Below are 21,635 nucleotides of genomic sequence, written 5' to 3'. Positions count from 1 at the left end.
GCGTGCATTTGCTTTGCCAATCCAAGATGGGTTTGCTTTGTCAATCCGGGGCCCTGCTAGCCAATTGAAATGGGTGAAACATAGCCAAGGCCCCCTATATGCTCCTGTGCTGTGTGCTTATCATTCAAAATATGAATCACAGGAGGGTTTACGTTTGCAGATTGTCATGTTGTAGCGCTGGTGTCGCATCTCACACTGAGTACCATTCTAGTTTATATAGTACATCTCTGTTTAATAATTACTATATATTTCAGTTTACTGTTCTCAATTGTTTACTGCCACCTAGAGGCTTTGATTCATTCTATAAAGAGGTTACTGATCCCTATCACTCTTTTCAAGTGCAATGTGTAAAATGTGGAATTCAAACCACTACTGAATCTCAGTGAGGTAGAAGCAGTGTTGAAGAAACTGGTAGCAGCGGGGACACTGTGTCTGTACTGCAGTGGAGGCTGCTGACCAAATTTTTAGGTGAAGCACAAATTATTATATTATATTATATATTAAATAATATTTTTAAAACATCTCCCACTGTGTGTCAGTGGTCAGTGGACACAGATGAAAACATATTAACATTAGGTGACAGCGGACCTGACCAGATGAAAACATATTAGGTGACAGCGCACCTGACCAGATGAAATCATATTAGGTGACAGCGCACCTGACCAGATGAAATCATATTAGGTGACAGCGCACCTGACCAGATCAAAACATATTAGGTGACAGCGCACCTGATCAGATCAAAACATTTTAGGTGACAGCGCACCTGACCAGATCAAAACATATTAGGTGAAGGTGACAAGGAAGCCACAGACTCATACCCCCCCGACACTCAACTAACCGCCTCGGACAGTCCTTCATACCAGTGGCCATCAGGCTCCACAACAGTGGGCAGCGACTGCTGCCAGACATCGACCTAGAACTAATAGGAACCCAAGTAGGACAATAACACTACCTTATGCATACTGCACCATGTGGATACTGTGATACTGTGAATAATGAATAATGTATATTTCAGTTAGTTAGTTAGATAGTAAATTATATTGACCTATTTGTTTACACTGCTTGTGTTGTTTTCACTACCTGTACCCCCCCCCCCCTTCCCCCATGCTGCTATGATGCCTGAATTTCCCCAAGGGGATCAATAAAGGAATATCTTATCTTATCTTAAAAGGAAAGATGAAATTACCTACCTGGGTTCCATCCTATAGAGGCAAATCTTTCCTGTGACAAAATGGGATCCAATGTAATAAAACTAAGTCAACCAACAAACTAGATTCCTGTACCGGATCTCCTCTCTGGTAAACAAGAATACCTTGAAGACAGGAGCACTCATTCAAGGGTACTACAACTATGCTTGCACCTCATGGTACCAAAGGACCTCAAAGGCACTAAAAACAAGATTACAAACATCACAAAACAAACTGGTCAGACTACTGCTTGACCTTACTCCTAAAACCCACCTCACCCCTGTCCACTTTGACAACCTAGGATGGCTTAGAGTAGACGACAGAGTACAGCAACTTGCAATGGGCCTGGTCTACAAGATACACTACACCACTAAGATACCCATGTGCATGTCGAAATACTTCCCAAAGGTCAGTGAATACCACGACCACAACACCAGAGGGAGTTCCACAAATCATGTTCAACCCAGATAAAATAATTTAAAAAGTAAAAAAAAAAAAAAAATTTAATAAAAGAAAATAGTCACAACTTAGAAATGAGATTGCATAGGTCTATGAATCGATATCGCGATTCTGTTTCGATTAATTGCCCAGCCCTACAGTGTGTACAGTAAGTTAGCTTGGTGATTATCATTGTGATTTAGGCTAAGCTGGCTAGCTACTGTTAGCATACAAGCACTGTAGCCTACTTACTTTTTCATCCACAACGTTTTTTCTGATCCAGATGCATAAGTCCACTTTTCATGTTGCTCAGTTGCTGGTTTATACTTCGGTCCTAATGTTGGCGCAAAGTTTAATTTAGCCTGACTTGACTTGTTGTACAGCTTACTAACTACTAAACAACAACTTTCTCATAGTCTCAACTTTCACATAGTCAAAACGGGTCCAGCTGCATGTCCGGAGGATAGGTTTAGCTCGGGCCAATCTCAAGTTTCTCAAGTTTCTTTATTAGTTGTCATACAGAAGTACAGAATACTTCTAATGACAACTAATAAAGAAACTTGAGAAACTTGAGATTGGCCCGAGCTAAACCTATCCTCCGGACATGCAGCTGGACCCGTTTTGACTTTGCAATGCAGCAATCTCTGATTGGATTTGCAAGGCTGCCAATCATATTCAACCTCCGTGTATTGGATGTCAAGGGCTGTCAATCAATCAATCCTCCATTCAATGGCAAGAGTTTAACTGCACAGACCGTGCTTAGATGAAGTTAATAGCCTATTTTGATTCGCTGTTATTTATTATTTATTTAACAATGGGTCACACCTGTGAAGTTTTCTTCACGAATAATTACTGCAGGCAATACTGAAGTGCAGGCCTGCTCAGAGCTGTCAATTTTGGCCATTTTTGAAGAAAAAAAATTCACTGGCATTTCTTTTACAGAGGAAAACATTTATAATAAAATAATAATAATAATAATAATAATTAAAAAAAAAAAAAAATATATAGTTTTTTTTTATATATATATATATATATATATATATATATATATATATATATATATATATATATATATATATATATATATATATATATATATATAGGTATATGTAAATTAATAATAATTATGAATTATGAGTGAATTTGTGTTTCACGTGTTGTCATAGAGAAACATCCACTGCTGTACTGTGTAGATAGGAAGTGCTTAGCTCGAACCTGAACTCTTTCTCCTCCACCAGGAATGATCAGGACGGCGCTGCCCAACATGGATCGGGAGGTGAAGGAGGTTTACCAGGTGCTCCTCCAGGCCAAGGACATGGGCGGTCAGCTGGGGGGGCTGGCGGGGACCACCACCATCAACATCACCCTCAGCGATGTCAACGACAACCCACCACGCTTCTCCAAAAGTGGGTGTTTTTCTTTCTTTTGCGAATGTCTCTCACTGCCTGACTGACCGGCTGTGCTGACTCTCCATTATCAAATCAGACATGCGTGAGTGTCGTGGCTACAGCTAGGCTTTCTTTGTGGTAAACACCACAAATAAATGAATCTAAGGGTAAATACATTCTATTGCTATTGCTATTGCAATCTGCCATTGGCTGGACTCGGCGCCAGGTGATTATGGTTGACTATCCGTAAAGAGGCTTTGAAAAATGGTAAAGATTGGTCTGTGATCCTGTTTACCGAAGCCAGCCATCATTCACAATGTAAGATTTTGTCCACAATGGGGACATTTCGTCTGGGAAAGGCTATAAAGACAGCCTAAATGTGTGGAGGGCTTAAACAGATGGTTTGGTTCCCATACAAAAGTGCATTGTAACTGTTAACAGAATTCGGCTATAGGGCGACAATAATGTGGTCAAGAGGCATATGGTTTCTATCTTGAGCCTGAACTGGCGTGGTTTCTTTTATTCACATGGAAAGAGCAGCAGTAACATACAGGTCTTCTCTCACTGAGAGACATGGGGGGAGAGAACGAAGTGGGAGGATACATTTGCTTTTATACTTGCCACAAGGTGGTGTACCTGGGTGGCTCCGCCTAGAGCCCCCTCTAGTGGGAACAGATATATATGCAACTAAACAGTCACTGGTGGAGACAGTTATATATGCAGGTAAACAGTTACTAGTGTAAACAGCCATATGTACAGTTAGACAGTTACTAACAATCCTACACATAACCTCTGATCTCAACACTCCCACTTAGGTTTGTATTAGCACACTGGCTGACATCTTGGAAAAACATTTTACAAAGGAAATAATATAATTCCAGAAACATCAATACGGTATGACAGTCAATATCTTCACATTAAACATGACCCTTGCAAATCCCTTCAATTTTAATTTGAAACAGGTTCCCTCATAGTATCTAGTACTCAGGACAGTAAACTTGTGTCATTCGTTCTTATCTGATGACATACCTGATGAGATGATATTATTTATAATGACATGTTTACATCTATATTGACACATTGGGTTCCTAGCAATCACAATGGTCCCCTGGTTGTCCTCATAAACAACCGTCTCCATATATACACAGTGTCCATCATTTTAAACGGTTTTGACAGAACGCCCATTCTTCAAAAACACCATATTCGGTATAGAGGATACATTTCAATTACCTACTGCATTTTGAGCAGTTGCTCTAGATCAGGGGTCTCAAACTCAATTTACCAGGGGGCCGCTGGAGGTAGAGTCTGGGTGAGGCTGGGCTGCATCAAATATTCCACAAAAAAAGGGTTTAAAGTATTCAAAAGAAAAGTACAACTGATCCAATCTTCTCACAAACTCACTAAAACCTCACAAACACCAGCAACTGAGCATTCTCAGTGGTGTCAGTGGACTCATCCACAGCTATGGAAATGCACTGTGCATTTTTTTTATTCTATCACAAAGCTGTTTAATCAAATCACCAGCCAGTATTTCAGTTATTCTGGTTGCTGTGCTATCTGAGGAGGATTTGCTTTTGTTTGCCTTCAAACATGGTATCCATCACTTCAGTCATACATTATTTTATTATTTATGCATCAGAGAATGGCTTCTTGTGTTTAGCCCATGCCACTGAGTGAGGATTTTGTTGCTTTTTCTCGTTGTGACATAGCTTTAACAATAATTCTGCTTGCAGCTTGATATGATTTCATTCCATTTATTTTTGTGGTTCTTAGCACTGAATTCTGAGGAAAGGCTGCATCAAAATAACTGTGTTTTGTTTCATAGTGGCGTTTCAAATTGCCACTCTTCACAAGAGCTACCGTTTCTTGGTGCTGGGAGGATGCACACATATTTTTCAGTACATGCAGCTTTGAATTGCAGCGATTTTCACTGTCGACTTTTCTTTTACTTTCTTTGAACATGCCAAATTTTTCTACTAACTGCCTGCTGGCGAAACTAGGCTACTAGCTACATTTATCTCACAGGGATACAACTGGGAACGAGGTTACTAGCTACAGTACCTGCAGATTAGACTACCTGTCGATGCGCTGTCAACTCGCTCTGACTGGGACCCGCTGAAAGACAACACGCATTCCGTGAAGACCCGCCCTACTCTGCTCTGATTCGCAGACTGTGGGTGGGGGGGGAGAAACGCTGACGGGACGCTGAATGTGATTGGACCAGAGTAGACAGACACAGACAAGTTCAAGTTTCAAGTTTCTTTAATAGTTGTCATACAGAAGTACAGAATACTTTCATACAAAATGCTTCTTACTGTTACGCTCCAGAGACTGTGCTAGACAAGATAGTATTAAATAACATAGTATAGCATGTAATTTAGAAGAAGAAAATGAGGTCACAGTGTTCGGTATAGACATATGTACAATGTTCTGAGTTACCATATAATATACAATACTATGCAGTGTACTAATGTACAGTCCTATATAGTGCAAAGCAGAAATGGGATGAGGTACAATTTAGGTACAATTTACAGTAAGGTGTACGAGTTGTAGTGCAATCCTTCATCAATAAATATAAAGTGTGGGGAGTGGGTGCTACAGTGTGTTTGTTTAAAGTGGGTGTGTGCTATAAAGTGTGTGGAGTGGGTGCTACAGTGTGTTTGTTTAAAGTGAGTGTGTGCGTGTGGATGTGTGCTATGTGCGTTTGGTGGTTGTTGTTGTGTAGTGTTCATTGTTCGTTTAGCAGCCTGATGGCCTGGGGATAGAAGCTTCTTCTGAGTCTTTCTGTGCTCGCCTTGAGACTCCGGTATCGCTTGCCTGACCGCAGCAGTTCAAAGAGGCAGTTGTTCGGGTGACTGGAGTCTTTAATGATTCTCTTAGCCTTGCCCTTGCAACGCTTGTTGTAAATGTTCTGGAGGGTGGGGAGCCCCCCTCCAATTGTGCGTTCGGCTGAACGTGTCACTCTTTGTAGTCTGCTTCGGTCTTGTGCAGTGCTATTCCCAAACCAGGAGGTGATGTTGCCGGTCAAGATGCTCTCTATTGTACATGAGTAGAAGTTCTTAAGGATCTTCTGACTGACTTGGAACTTCCTTAGGCGCCTGAGGAAGTAGAGGCGTTGTCGTGCCTTCTTCACAACACTGTCAATGTGTGTGGTCCATGTCAAGTCCTCGGATATGTAGGCTCCGAGGTACTTAAAGCTGTTGACTCTCTCAACCGGTGCCCCGTCGATGCTGAGGGGGCTGTAGTCCTTGACCCCCGACCTCCTGAAGTTCACAATCACAAGACAGTGGAGCAGTGCTTGCAGAGGAGATGAACGGAGAATTTTGAGGATGCCTGCCATACGCACTGGATATATTTTCCTTCCACACGGAATCACATTTCAACCAAGTCACTAACTTAACATTGCTGCCATGAGCCTGCGCTATGGTAGCCTACAAGTGATAAAATAAATAAAACATCCAACTCGCACAACGACGCGGCAAACAGTTGCGCGCGGGCCGCACTAACACTAAACTTTGATGTCAAGTAGGGGGCCGCAAAATATCATCCAGCGGGCCGCAATTGGCCCGCGGGCCGCGGGTTTGAGACCCCTGCTCTAGATAAACACATTGTCATAGCTAGAAACATATACTCAGCTTCACCGGCTGATAATATCGCTGTAGGCTTTAAGCCTTAAACCTTTGTTGTTTTTCCTGAAACACCGCTGTCCGTCTGCTGTAGCTCTGGGATAATGAAAAACATATTTTTGACGTAGTTCAATGATTCTCTGTGGGGTCAACAAAAATAGTATGACACTCTTACTCACTACAGAACATAGGTCAGGGCGAGTACAGGTTGTCCAACAGAATGAAGTTACCAACAGTTTATCTATACATTTCTTACTTCAGTCAAAAACATCTCAGGACCTTTTCCCACATATCTCTTCTGGAATATTTTTACACAGTTGGCAGACTGTTCGAAGTCCATACCTATAAAATGGTTTAACCTGCCTATGTCTTTCTTTTGTGGTCTGGAGCGATGATAAAATCCTCCACTTCTGTATTTTAAACATAGATCCTCTTTTGTATTTAAACATTGAATCACCTCTGTACTTAAACATTGTAAACCACCCACCTCTGTACTTAAACATGGGGTTAAACATAAGATCCATTTCAGTATTTTAACATGGTCTCTAGTCAGACTCAAACCTGGATTATATTCCTTCAGCATTTAATACATTTTCTACGAACCATACTTTGTATTTACCGTGGTCTTCAATACCCTCCTGGATTGAATACAACCATTTCCCTCCCACTGTCTGTCTGCCCTCTGGTAACTTGGTTGAATGCACCCATTTCCCTCCCACTGTATGTCTGCCCTCTTCGGGGGACAATGTGGCCTCCTTAAAGGTCGGGTTTACCCCACTGACTACCCAGTACCCTGTAGTAGTACTCAATGGGGGTAGGTGTATTGTCCTCCTCGTCACTCCCTTTCCTGGCATAGTCTGGCAGATATTCTGGGGGTTTGTGTTCCCTTGGGGGATACCTCCCACTGCTTGGGGCACTTGACATCACCCACAGGTGCTCCTCGTCATCGCCCTCTGGGGTTTGCTGACTGTCTGTCTGCACAACTGTACTAAGTACACTGGGGTGATGTGTTTCTGTTTCTACAAACCTTGCTCTGGAGTCCAGCTCTGGCTCCTCTGTCTGTGTCTCGCTCTCACAGGTTGTCTTCGTGACAAACTTGACTAGCATGTGTTTCTGCACTCTCCCGTTACCGGGGTGATAAACTAGGAAAGCAGGGCTTCCTCTGTAGTGTCCTACGAAAAATCCTTTTACATCCTTGGGCTTGGGTTTTCCCCTGTCCTGCAGGTACGCATAACACACTGATCCAAATCGGTGCATTCTGGCTAGATTACACTTCTTTCCTGTCAGCGCTGTATACGGGGTGGTGCCCGAGTGCTTATTAAAGCACCTGTTTCTGGTGTAAGCGGCTTCTTGCACCGCATAATGCCACAGGCTCTTTGGTAAGTTACTATCTGCTAGCTTACACCTAGCCATTTCGAAAAGGGTGTGCCATTCCCTCTCTGCCACCCCGCTCTGGTGTGTGGGATATGGACGTGACGTCTCGTGTCTTATCTTATACCTTCTCAACAGTGATTGGAACTCTCTGTTTGTGAACTCAGTTCGTGGTCGGACCTCAAACATCTTACTGTACCATAAGGGGCTACGTCTGCCAGGAATTTCTCTGTGGCCTGGAGTGTGTCACTCTTTGCTTTGATAAAGTAAACAAACACTGCCCCTGTACACACGTCTGTAAAAGACTGTACATATCTAAAACCTCCTATGGACTCGTTGCTTACTGGGCCTGCTAGGTCCATGTCAACTAGTGCAAGTGGTACCCTTACTTTGTCTGTGGGATTTCTGTATCTCGGTTGGGTAAACTTCCCCGTTTTGCACAATGCACAATTTTTGTCAGGTCTACGCTTCTCCCCTTCAATGTGCATGCCCTACTACTTGCAGTTATAGTAAATCCTCGTAATTACAATGACCCATAATCTCATAATAATAATCTGAATATCATGACGGGCCGTCCCGCTACACACATCATCATTATCATTACACTGGTCCGTTTTCAGATAAAATATTCTCTGGTACATCTTTATGTCAAACCGGGTACCGTCAGGTTCTACAAGAACATTTTTACCTTTATCGAAGAATACCTTGGCGCCGCTTACAGAGAATAGTCCTTGCGGGAACGATGGTACGTATAGAGCGTTATTTAGCGTCACCGTACGCCGGCGCCCCTTGCTGTCCGTGAGGCATACCTGTGCGTCTCCCCTCTCTTGTGCCAATCCGCAGATGCGTCTACCGTCCGCCAGCTCCATGCAGTGCCTCTCCGGGTGGAAAGTGTCGTCAAAGTTCTTGAACGGACTCCTGTTGTTGATGACATGGGACGACACACCCGTGTCCACGATCAGTCCCCTTCTCTGGGCCCGCTGCAGCTGGGCCGGTCCGGCGATGCCCGCCGTCCGCGCTCCAAAAGCGCAGTCAGCTTCTCCTGTTATTCTCCGGGCGTCGTCTCGACCCGCCTCACGTCGATCGTCGCCGCCATCGATTCTCCGGGTGTTGTCTCGATTCATCTCACGTCGATCGTCGCCGTCATCGTGTCCGCTGTCGTCACCTCGTCCACAGTCGTTATCTTGTCCGTAGTCGCCATGTTGTTCGTGGCCACCGTCTCGTCCGTAGCCGCCATTTTGTCCGTGGCCTTCGTCTCGTCTGTAGCCGCCATTTTGTCCGTGGCCTCCGTCTCGTTCATGGCCGTCGTCTCGTCCGTAGCCGCCATCTTGTCCATGCGGGTATTGTGCGCTCTGGTTGTGTTTCTTCATGCACGCTCTGTCTGTGTGCCCCGTGGATTTGCAGAAGCTACACCAGACAGTCTTTGTGCATTCGCTTCTCCGATGGCCTTTATCTCCGCATCGCCCCCTCTCCCCCTCCTCCGCGGCGGCTGGGTGGGTGTCTTCTGAGGCCTCGAAGGTCCGTTGAACCGTGTGTTACCAGGAGTGTGAACGGTTTGTACAGCTCCGGTAGTCCTCTCATTATCATCGCCATCATTAGCCCATCGCTTGGTGCTTCTCCGGCACTCCTCAATGGAGTCGTGATCTGCTCCGCTCTGTTGACGTATTCAGTCACGGTCTCGGTGGTCCCCTTCCTCAGGCCCGTTAGTGCTATGTAGAGGGCCACGACTCTGGGTCTTCCTTGCCCGATGTAATGCTCTCTCAATACCGCCAGGCTTTCTCGGCCTCTGTCTTTAGTGTCGCGGAATATCAGCCCCAGGCTGGTGTCGTCGAGCATCGGCGCTAACTCACAGTATGCGCTTGTGTTCCGCTGGTCGTCCAGGGCTTGCTCTTCCGCCGTCAGTTCTCCCGTGGGGGCCCCCAGGATCGTCTCCTTCAGCCCCGCCCTGTGCATGCAGCACAGCATGCGCTCTTCCCAGAGCTCATAGTTCTCTGCTTTTCCATTGAATGTCGGCCATTTGTCTCTTCTCTTGTTTTCCATCCTCTTCGTTAATGGTATGCTTGCTACAGTACCTCCACTATTTTCGCCCCGGCATTATCTGGGCCCATAACCTGTTAACAGAATTCGGCTATAGGGCGACAATAATGTGGTCAAGAGGCATGGTTTCTATCTTGAGCCTGAACTGGCATGGTTTCTTTTATTCACATGGAAAGAGCAGCAGTAACATACAGGTCTTCTCTCACTGAGAGACATGGGGGGAGAGAACGAAGTGGGAGGATACATTTACTTTTATACTCGCCACAAGGTGGTGTACCTGGGTGGCTCCGCCTAGAGCGCCCCCTCGAGTGGGAACAGATATATATATGCAACTAAACAGTCACTTGTGGAGACAGTTATATATGCAGGTAAACAATTACTAATGTAAACAACCATATGTACAGTCAGTTACTAACAATCCTACACAGAACCTCTGATATCAACAGTAACATTGTCGCCCATTTCTCCATGTCTGTGGCTTTCGATTTCTGGTTAGTTGGTTGATGGAAGTCTTGTTATACAGATACCTTGTGAGAAATACACCAACACCTGTATATCAGACTGATGCTTTTGAAATACTGTATATGGCATATTCATAATTTAAACATATTATGCATAAAACTTGTTTTTGTATGTGCCTCTTGCAGTCTGTTTTTCCTCCATTTCTCTGTCCCTGTTCCCCATGCAATATAAAAAGTACATTTTATATTCAAAATCCTCAGAGAAAGCTTTGCCTTCAACCAAAAATCATGATTGATGAGTATTCAATTCCAATTAAAGCAGCTGGAAGCTAGCATTAAATGTGCACTTTGCAGGAAGTGGATTTGTTTTTCAAATTAGTTTACAAAACACAGTATGTCATTCTTAGAATGACATGTCCTTATACAGTAAATCAAAATCACTTTGAGGTACTGTGTGAACCAAACGTATGTCTAGAAGGTAGTTTGTGGACAATTCAAATATGTTTGTATAACAGTAAAAAAGTACCTTTTCAGGCTTCCTAAATTTAAAGCTGCTATATAGAAAACATTCAGCCACTAGATGTCATTTATCCAATCAGGTGCATTCCGTGCGGGGAAATGGGTAGTAGGATACATGCCTGCAACATGTAAACAACATACATTTTGGACCTGCAAAACATTTTTAAATTATGAATTCATTTATCAATACATTTATTTCGCACCTTTCTAAAAGCTCTGTGGATGTTTTTAATTTAAATAGGGCCCAATTTACCTCTCATTTTACGCACTCAAATTGTTTATTCAACATTGTTCTTCCCTCCCCCACCCTCATCATCTCTCTCTCTCTCTCCCTCTCTCTCTCTCTATCTCTCTCTCTCTCTCTCTCTCTCTCTCTCTCTCTCTCTCTCTCTCTCTCTCTCTCTCTCTCTGTCTCTCTCTCTCTATATATATACTCTCTCTCACAGGTATTTTCCATCTGCGGGTGCCAGAGTCGGCCTTCGTGGGCTCTGCAGTGGGCCGGATCAGGGCCCACGATCTGGATGCAGGGAAGAATGCAGAGGTGGAGTATTCCATCGTCCCGGGAGACGAGGGGAACATGTTTGACATCACCACCAGTGGACACAGCCAGGAGGGGGTCGTGATCCTGAAGAAGGTACTATACATTCCAGCTCCAAAAACATAGATCTACACAACCACTGAATTCACTGAACTGTCTTAACAAAGGATCTCGCCGCTGTGTGCTTTTCATTGCACAAGTGGAAGGGCCTGCTTCTATTGAAAGGCAATCACTTTAACCAATCACTGTTGAGTGGGGATGTTAACAGAATTCGGCTATAGGGCGACAATAATGTGGTCAAGAGGCATGGTTTCTATCTTGTGCCTGAACTGGTGTGGTTTCTTTTATTCACATGGAAAGAGCAGTAACACAGGTCTTCTCTCTCTGAGAGACATGGGGGAGAGAAATAAGTGGGAGGAGACATCTACTTTTATACTCGCCACATGGTGGTGTACCTGGGTGGCTCCGCCTAGAGCGTGCTCTAGTGGGAACAGATATATATGCAGCTATACAGTTACTGGTGGAGACAGTTATATTATGCAGGTAAACAGTTACTAGTGTAAACAGCCATATATACAGTTAGACAGTTACTAACAATCCTACACAGAACCTCTGACTTCAACAGGGGATATACTTTTTCGTTGTGTAATTTAGTTGTTTTGTATGCCTTGGAAATCCAGTAGCAAGAATTTTGGGAACTAGCTAGGGATTGGTTGGGAACTAGTTGGAATCACGAGTATTAAAGAGTAAGATAAGATAAGAAACTGTAAGATAAGATATTCGTTTATTGATCCCCTTGGGGAAATTTGACCACATGACTGACGAGCTTTATAAATAACTCATAATAATTCATATTCGAGCCTTACCATAATGCAGACCGGCGTCCACTAGGGTCAGTGCCGGTTAAAATGAGGCAATAGGCTCATATATGTCCTTGAACCAGGTATACCCAGTGCACCAAGGGGTATAACAATTAATATTTTAAATATTTTGACGTGGTCCTGGCATTACTTACAGTACTGTAGTTGAGAAGAAGCCTATACTGGCAAATGATGATTGTTTTGGGAATATATGGTAGGCTCCGATGTGCATATTTACAGGAACAACACTGATGTTCACTTCCTCTGCTGAGCTCAGCCGTGATAGGATTTTGGACAGATGTGGGTGTTCGGGGATGATACAAAAAAAAGATGAATGCAAATGTGTCCTTTTCTCTACTTCACTTCTTGGCTTCGACATAATGACGCCGGGAAACCTGATTGTCTCTTATTTCATTTTCTAAAGTTAGATAGCCAGGAACGTTTCTGCTAAGAAAGTCTGTATATTCTGATTTGAAGTACAGGAATAAATGAGACCCTCCATGCTTGATGATACTACCATGCTTGATGTGATGTGGCGTGTGTGTGTGTGTGTGTGTGAGTGAGACTGTACGAGAGCACGTGTGTCCATGCATTTGTGAGATGTGTGTGTGCATGTGTGTGTCGAGGCGTTATCCCTCCAGACAGCTTCCTTTTACAGTGTTTAAGTTCCTCAAGCCTTCTCGTAACTCTTCCGTTTCTCCAGAAGTGTAAGAGCTCTGAACCGAGTGGCCTGTTGTTACTGTAAAAGCTTGGGAACAAGTGCAGAGTGGCTCTCAGTGAAAATGGACACTCTCAACACTCTCGCACAACACCAGAGTGGAAGTGTGATGTGTTCGGGGCTGGGATTGTTTAAAGTGCCACTTGCAGGTTAAACCCTACTCTTCAATTATGGGTAGTTTTCATCATTGGTATCTAATTTCATTATTTATTTATTTTCATTTGATGCCGGAAATTCCACTCAGAAAGGTTTAAAAAGGTCCACGCACGAATAACATGTATGGAGCCAATGAAAAAGCTTATCAGACGCTATCAGTGCCGTGACGTCACTGCAGGTAACTTTCCCCAACTTCTGATCCACTACAATGGAGTTTGACGAGTGCAGAAAGCTATTTCCTTGATCCAAATGGACGCCTTACGAGACTCAAATGGGTTTAATCGTCGGAGAGACTTTGATGGACCAGCTACAACTGGTTGAAACAAGGTAGTTATAAGGTTTTTAATGTCGTAAAAAAAGAACTACACTAGGTACCACTAGGCAGCCTGTTGTTCAGTACAGCAGCGCTACTGGTCTGTGGGCTGTCGCGGGTCATAGTACCAAGCTGGCTATATGGCTCTGGCTAACGTTAACGTTACCCCGCTAACGTTAGCATTATGTCTACTGTCATGAACCATTTTAAAGCGGGGCATGTAAAAGAGTTTCGGAAACGAGTAAAATGTGCAGGTCCTCTTCTCAGACCTGTGGGGCAAAGCACTGCACACATCATGCCGGCTAGCAAGCTACACGTCACGGCATGTTGATACGATAGTAGCCCCTTTCATGACTGATGCATCACAGTCACGAAAGGGGCTACCACGATAGCTAACGACAGGTTATGTATATAACCTAGTTATATGAGTACTGGCTAAGCGTCCCGCTCTTAAGCCATACCGAGATATACCTCATCTCATGTACCTAGTGTACTCCATCAACGAATAAAACCAAATACACCCAGCACCTGCCAGGCCCCGCCCCTACTGCCGTACTATATAGTACTGGGCGTGGCCACGACTCAAACTTCCTCGGAAAAAATCGTTTCCAAAGAAAAGTTTCCCCAAGGGAACTCAGGGCACGCTAAGAGCGGGACGCTTAGCCAGTACTCATATAACTAGGTTATATACATAACCTGTCGTTATATATTCGTACTGGCATCGCGTCCCGCTCTTAAGCCATACTGAGATATGGGGTAGAGCGGACGCGAGGCCCGACAAATGCACCCCCTGAGGACCCGTAAGCCCACATCAGGGGGAGGGGAGTCCCGTCACCCCATCCTTCCTAATGAAGAGGGGGCGCAGTCAACTCCACCCGAGTGCGAGCAAGAGGGAACTAGAACCTCTTGAACACATAGCACAGGCGGAACCAGATTCTCAAACATAAACATAAAAACGGACAACACGCTCATCACAGACAAGCTGGATGTAGCCAATTACTTAAACATTTTCTTCACAAACATAGCCACAACACTGGTAAACAAACTACCCTCCCACTCAGGGCTTTATGGGGTAGAACACATAGTAGCTTACTACAAAAACCTAGGGGTCCGCAAGGACGACTTCAAGCTGGAAATGGTAACAACAGATGAGGTACTCAATAAACTGAGCGCCCTCCAACCTAACAAGGCCACTGGCCACGACAACATCCCTTCCAAATTCCTCAGAGACTCAGCAGCCGCCATCACCCCAATCATCACACACATAATAAACCTCTCCATAAAACAGGGACACGTCCCCAAGGACTTCAAAATTGCGAGGGTGACCCCTCTGCACAAAAAGGGCAGCAAATTAGACCCAGGCAACTACCGCCCTGTTTCTATTCTCACCTCCATCTCGAAAGTCATGGAAAAAATAGTCTACGAACAGGTCGAAAAGTACCTAGCGGAAAGAAATCGAATCTACGAATTCCAATCTGGCTTCAGAACATCCCACTCCACTGAAACATGCCTTCTCTATTTGAATGACCACATCAAACAAGAGGTGGACGCAGGCAAATACTGCGGCATGGTCATGCTGGACCTACAAAAGGCCTTTGACACGGTCAATCACTCCATTCTGATTGACAAGCTAAAAGCAATTGGTTTTGATAGTCTATCAGTGAGCTGGATGCAATCCTACCTTGAGGGGAGGGAACAGATGGTGGAGGTAAACGGTACCCTATCCCCCCCCCCTCACAGTGAGCTGTGGTGTTCCACAAGGAAGCATACTAGGACCGCTACTGTTCCTAATTTATGCAAATGACATGTCGTCAGCTTGTGACTGCAACTTGTTCCTGTTTGCGGACGACTCAGCCCTGCTGGTCTCTGACAAGAACAAGTTACAGGTTGAAAAAACCCTCAGCTCGGAACTAGGCAGAATCTGCATATGGCTCGCTGATAACAAACTATCATTACACATGGGCAAAACAGAGTCCATTCTCTTCGGTTCAAATAACAAACTCAGCAAGACCGACGGCTTCTCAGTTACAGTGGGTGACAATATTGTCACAAGGAAAGATGAAATTACCTACCTGGGTTCCATCCTAGAGGCTAATCTCTCCTGTGACAAAATGGCATCCAATGTAATAAAAAAAGTCAACCAACGAACTCGATTCTTGTACCGGATCTCCTCTCTGGTAAACAAGAATACCCTGAAGACTCTGGCAGGAGCACTCATTCAGGGGTACTACGACTATGCTTGCACCTCATGGTACCAAAGCACCTCAAAGGCGCTAAAAACAAAATTACAAACATCTCAAAACAAACTGGTCAGACTACTGCTTGACCTTACTCCTAGAACCCACCTCACCCCTGCCCACTTTGACAACCTAGGATGGCTTAGAGTAGACGACAGAGTACAGCAACTTGCAATGGGCCTGGTCTACAAGATACACTACACGACCAAGGTACCCATGTACATGTCAAAATACTTCCCAAAGGTCAGTGAATACCACGATCACAACACCAGAGGGAGCTCCACAAATCATGTTAAACCCAGATTCGGCTCAAATAAGGGACTAAACACGTTTCGCAATTATGCCACATCAATTCAACACTGGCCCCTGTAAAAATCCTAACCCAACCCCCTCCAATGTACAGTCATTTACCTAGTATGGTTTTGTCAATAGTCCAATGTACAATTTTGTTTGTTTGTACAGTGTCTCCCCCCCCCCCCCCCCCCTCAATGTACAGTTTTGCTTGTATATACAGTGTGCCCCCCCCCCCCCAAACCACCTCCAATGTAGATTACCCAGTATGGTTGTCAATATCCCAGTGTACCCAACCCCCCCCCACCCAACCTCCTCCAATGTACAGTTTCTACGTCAAATGTATATACTCCCTTTTCCTGACTCCTTCTGTATCACAAACAGTACTGTATTTGCAAATCTGGTATGTCATAAATGTATAGATGTAGCAGTACCCATTCTGCAATCTGTTAATAAAGTTTTCAATCAATCAATCAAAACCATGTGTGACACAACACATTGTGGCCCACACCCACACACCCCTGCTACCCCACCAACGGACGGGAAGCAGGAGAGGCCACAGACCTCAGAACCGCCTGGGAGACAGAACCCCCGGTCATGTCCATGAGGTAAAACCTTACGAAGGGACCCGGGGAGGACCATGAAGCTGCAGCACAGATGTCCTCCACCGAGGCCCCACCCAGCAGAGCGGCAGAGGCCGCCACCCCACGAGTGGAGTGCGCCCTGACGCCCCCAGGGGGAGCCAACCCGGCCAACGTGAAGCAAGGGCAATGCCCTCGCACAACCAATGGGACAGGCGCTGTTTCGACAGTGCCTTACCAGCACGAGAGCCACCGTAACAGACAACTGAACAGTAGCCCTGAGGCCCTGAGTACGGCTGAGGTAAACCCCCAAGCCCGGACCGGACATGACAGGTGAAGGCCCGCCTCCAACTCACTAGTGTGAGGAGGCGGACGAAACGCCTGAACCATAATATCCCTGGAGCGGAAGCACTCCGGATATTTTTAGGCATGAAGGCTGGATTAGGCCGCAGAGTGGCACCGCTATCGGAACGAAAGACAGGCACTCTGGCCGTACCGAGAGAGCACAAAGCACACCCACACGTTTAGCGGAGGTGATGGCCAGCAAGAACACAGTCTTGAACGACAGCCGTTCCAACAGCGCTTGCTCAAGAAGCTCAAACGGGGCCAAGGGCAACCGACCGAGGACCAATTGAAGATCCCAGCTCGGAGCCAAAGAGCGTTTCACCGGCTTAAGGCGTCAACGCCAAGCAGGAAACGCTTCACAAGAGGGTGGCCTTACACCACTCTTGGAAAATACGCCACCTACCCGCGTAACCCGCGATAGTGGAGGGAGCATGCGCGTTCCGGATGGTACCAACCACAGAAGGATCCATCCTCTCCAGACTCACACTCTCACCAGCCAACCCACCAGCAGCTGGCCCAGCACAGGGAACTAACACAGAGACCCGTGCACTTGAGAGAGGGCCCGCGATGACCATGGAACAGGCCATGACGGGATACCAAGAGCTGGATCAGGACCGGGAACCACACAGCTGCGCCCCGGTCCGGCGCAATCAGGATCTAGGACCTGCGCTCCTCAACGTACCCGCCCCAACAACTGACCTAACAGATGTATGGGGGAAAGAATCCCAGGCGGCACGGCATCGGTCCCAGACCTGCCTGACTATGTCCGGACGTAATCCCCACCCGTCAGGGTGAGGACCGCCCCGCGACATTACACCTGTACCCACATTCACCCTGCCGGGGATGTGGAGAGCCCTCAGGCCGCGCAGATGGAGAACGCCCATAGCCAGCCGCCCGCCGCCCGGTGCAGACGGGGGGAGCGTACTCCTCCCTGTCTGTCGATATACAACACTGACGTCGTATTGTCCGTCCTGACTTGCCTCTCACCGGGTCTATTTCCATACTGGAAAAGAACCACCTCCGTAACCTCCTCCTGGGGTGAAGAGGAGGCCAAGAGGGACCACGGAATGAGCAGATGCCCTCATACCGAGCAGGCGTATCACGGACAGCGCCGTAACCGTCCTAGGACGGAACCTCCCGAGCGTGTCGCAACACGCTCTGAGAGGGATGCCCATAGCACTCCACCCGTTGACTGGGAAGAGGAGTACTCTACTTCCAGTCTACAGCAACCCCAGGCTGGTAGGAACCCAGCCTGGCATGAGACCTGACGATCTACCTTGACCGCCAAGGACCAGAACGTCGGCAGGGCAGAATACACTTCGTAACCCCTGACGATGCAGAGACCCCAGTGTGGCCTCCACGCACTTGGTGAAGATGCGGGGAGCCAGAGAAAAGCCGAACGGCAGCCCTTGGTACTCATACGCTAACCCTGCAAAGGAAGCGTAGGTAAGCCCTAGGACGGAAGATCGGGAATGCGAACACGCATCCTACAGGTCTATGGAGGAGAACCAGACCCCACCTGACAGTGTTCAACAGGTAGGAGACGATCCAAAAAATGCCGAACCTTCCCATGGGACAGGTCCAACATGGGTCTGACGCCCCCCCCCTCCCGATTTCTCAGGCACCAGAGAACACCGGGAGAAAAACGCCACGACGATGGCTTGCTTCGTCCACAGAGATCGGATCTCGTCGACCAGAGCTGTCACTGCTGGTGACCCTGACAATAGGGTCTGTACCAAACCTGAAAACGGGTGGGGTTGTGTAATACAAGTCCCCGCCTCAGCGTTCTCTCCATCCACCTCGACATATGGTACTGCTGTAGCCATATGTGATGATACTCCCAACGCACCCGCCACCATGTGGCGCAGGTCCGCTAGGAACTGTAGATAGGCGGCCCGGTCCCACCCGCTGTGCGTAGCCAACCCTGGACACGTGCGAGAAGAGCGTTCCGTGTCGGGACATCTGACCCTGACACTACCCACGAGGCAATCGCACCCAAGGGGGGACCCCGACAGAAAGGGCCGGTTTGATACGGGGGAAGCTGACATCAGTTCTAGGTGACGAAAGCTCCCCCACTGAACACCCCTCCAGAACATGCTGAGGAGTTGTTCTGCAGCCGGACATGCAAGGTGTGAGGCCCCCATGGGTTCCTACACACCGTAGCCCTGCAGTGATATTACTACCACCCAAATCACACGCGCCTGCGAGACCACTGCCAATCTTTCAGGAGTGGGAGGCACCAACATGATACCTGGCCTGGCGAAGGCGAGGTCGGGGAAGCCCGCACTGTGTGCCTCAAAAAGGTTTCGAGCCCCCCTGCTGACAACACTTATAGTTGACAGACGTAACACCAGGCTCAACCAACACAGCTTATGGTGTGGGAGCCGCTTGACAGCACAACATTCTCACGGACAGACCCAGGCTCAGCCATCAACTGGGTGTCAGCCCCTGTCCCCATGAGAAGCGAAAAGTGGGGCCGCACGCGCTTCAACGAAGGCACGCGGCCCGTAGCCAAAGGAAACAATCAGAGCCCCTTTTCCGCTGGTGTTGGGGGAGGGATTGATCGGAGAGCGGGCTGCTCGCGGCAGGACGGCGACGGCTTGTATATTCCAAGCTGAGCTCATCCAACATGGCCGATCCCTCGGCCGCCAAGGCTGTCGGCCTTGTGGACACCTGTCGATTCAACGCCCAGGATACCTCTGGCGGGGGAAAAACATGGCCGCCTGTCGAGGGCCTCGTCATCACCGCTGACGAGGCCGTGCTCTCTCTTCTTCTGGCTGCGCGGTGTGAGGCGGTGTGGGGCCTAGGACAATACCGCTCGCGCTCCAGCGGAAGACCAAAATCCTCTGCGGAGAGGGGAGCCCTGATCGGTTATAGCTTGCGGCTAGGTCAAAGCTAATAACGTCAACAACCTTGCGCGATGTGTCGACGTCGGCTGGCCCTCAAGGCCCCGCCACCAGACACCATTTTTTGATAGAAAAAACAGCAATTCGAACACAGTTACTAATTGCTGCCAATTCCATACCGTGGCGGTACAGGCTTTAATGAATAAATGAACTAACACCACGAACATACTGTAGAATGGGCAAGCCCATGCACACAACGTTAAGGGGAGGCGGACCAGAGAGAACCAGTCCCGCATTCATTCATAATATTCACAACAGCACACCAGCCCTAGACCTCAGCCCATTTACCCATGAAGGTAAACAAAGCCCCCCCCCCGCACTACTCCCCCAGTAGACACCGATTGACCGTCAGCATGAATGGTTGAGAGGAGGGAAGACTGTAGTATAGACAGACATTCCCGTAGCAGAGAGACAGAACAGTAGCCCAATATAGCATAGCGTTCGACGCTAATGTGGACAGAAAAACAGTCAGCTGAGCCACAACACTGGCCGCCGCTAAAATCCCATCCTGCAGCAGTATAGCTCTCATCAATCCATACTGCCACCCGCCGTACCGACTCGCTCTCAAGCATCGGCTTCCGGGTGGGACACCGTCCAACCCCGCCGGGGCACAGGATCGATGCTACCTGTCTACCTAGCCACGGCACACCCGCCCTGCACCCTGTTGTCAACCCATTTACCCGTAAAAGGGGTCAAATAGAACTCAGCAAAACCCCCCACATTAGCTACCGACTGACCTTCATCAATGAACCGGTTAAGAGGAGGGAAAAGCGGCAACATCCCACGGCGGGGAACATTAGAACAGTGCCCAGCATTTCAGCATTAGTGTTAGCATTAGCATTAGCGTTAGCATTAGTGTTTAGCAGCACGCTCCAGGATCGCTTGGAAACCGTCCACTTCAGGGGAACGTTCACCAAACCATCCCGCCCCTGGCGCCAACACACAACTCGGTTGTGTAACAAAACAAACCAGCATTACTAACACTAGTATCAATGCCTGATGACACAGGGCCTACCTGTGTGCGAGCCGGCTCGATAGCCAACCTCGCACGCTGTCCCTCGATCTGCTGCCACAAGACGAGGGAACATCAGAATAGACCCAATGTGTCGTTGGAACATACCCCGAAGATTCCAGGGGTAAGCAAATCTCCGTAAGCACTCAATATTATCTAAACTTTTCATGCATAGGGTGTCATGCATCCGCTATGATGGAAACGAAAATAGAGGAAGAGTGAGTGGTGGCCACGCCCAGTACTATATAGTACGGCAGTAGGGGCGGGGCCTGGCAGGTGCTGGGTGTATTTGGTTTTATTCGTTGATGGAGTACACTAGGTACATGAGATGAGGTATATCTCGGTATGGCTTAAGAGCGGGACGCGATGCCAGTACGAATATATAACTAACGTTAACGGTACAAGCTCAAACACCTTATAACTACTACTACTGCTGTCGTGTCCATAAATTCCCTGGCAGAATACTTTGTTTATCAGGACAAAGGTATACAAAGAGGAGAGAACCATTTTAAATCAGGGCATGTTAGGAGTTTCGAGAATGCTGGCTAGCTAGCTAGCTACTAACGTTATAATGAATGGTTGAGAGGAGGGAAGCGACACAATATGTACAACGACACAATGATTTACATTATTACAAATGGTAACGTGGTT

The 21,635-nt window shown here is 47.0% G+C and overlaps 1 protein-coding gene across 1 annotated transcript in view; it reads left to right on the top strand.

Annotated features, from left to right (window-relative positions):
- cdh12a (cadherin 12a) overlaps positions 1-21,635 on the top strand; it is a 483,846-nt gene that overhangs the window by 207,866 nt on the left and 254,345 nt on the right. The window contains exons 5-6 of the mRNA XM_084328112.1: positions 2,864-3,031; positions 11,474-11,661. Of these exons, the coding sequence (XP_084184238.1) occupies positions 2,864-3,031; positions 11,474-11,661 (356 nt within the window). The remainder of the gene's footprint in view (positions 1-2,863; positions 3,032-11,473; positions 11,662-21,635) is intronic.

The sequence above is a fragment of the Notolepis coatsorum genome (genome assembly GCF_963971535.1).
Source record: "Notolepis coatsorum genome assembly, chromosome: 13".
Taxonomy (NCBI): domain Eukaryota; kingdom Metazoa; phylum Chordata; class Actinopteri; order Aulopiformes; family Paralepididae; genus Notolepis; species Notolepis coatsorum.
Note: the sequence above shows the minus strand (reverse complement) of the source record. Positions and strands in the feature narration are given on the sequence as shown.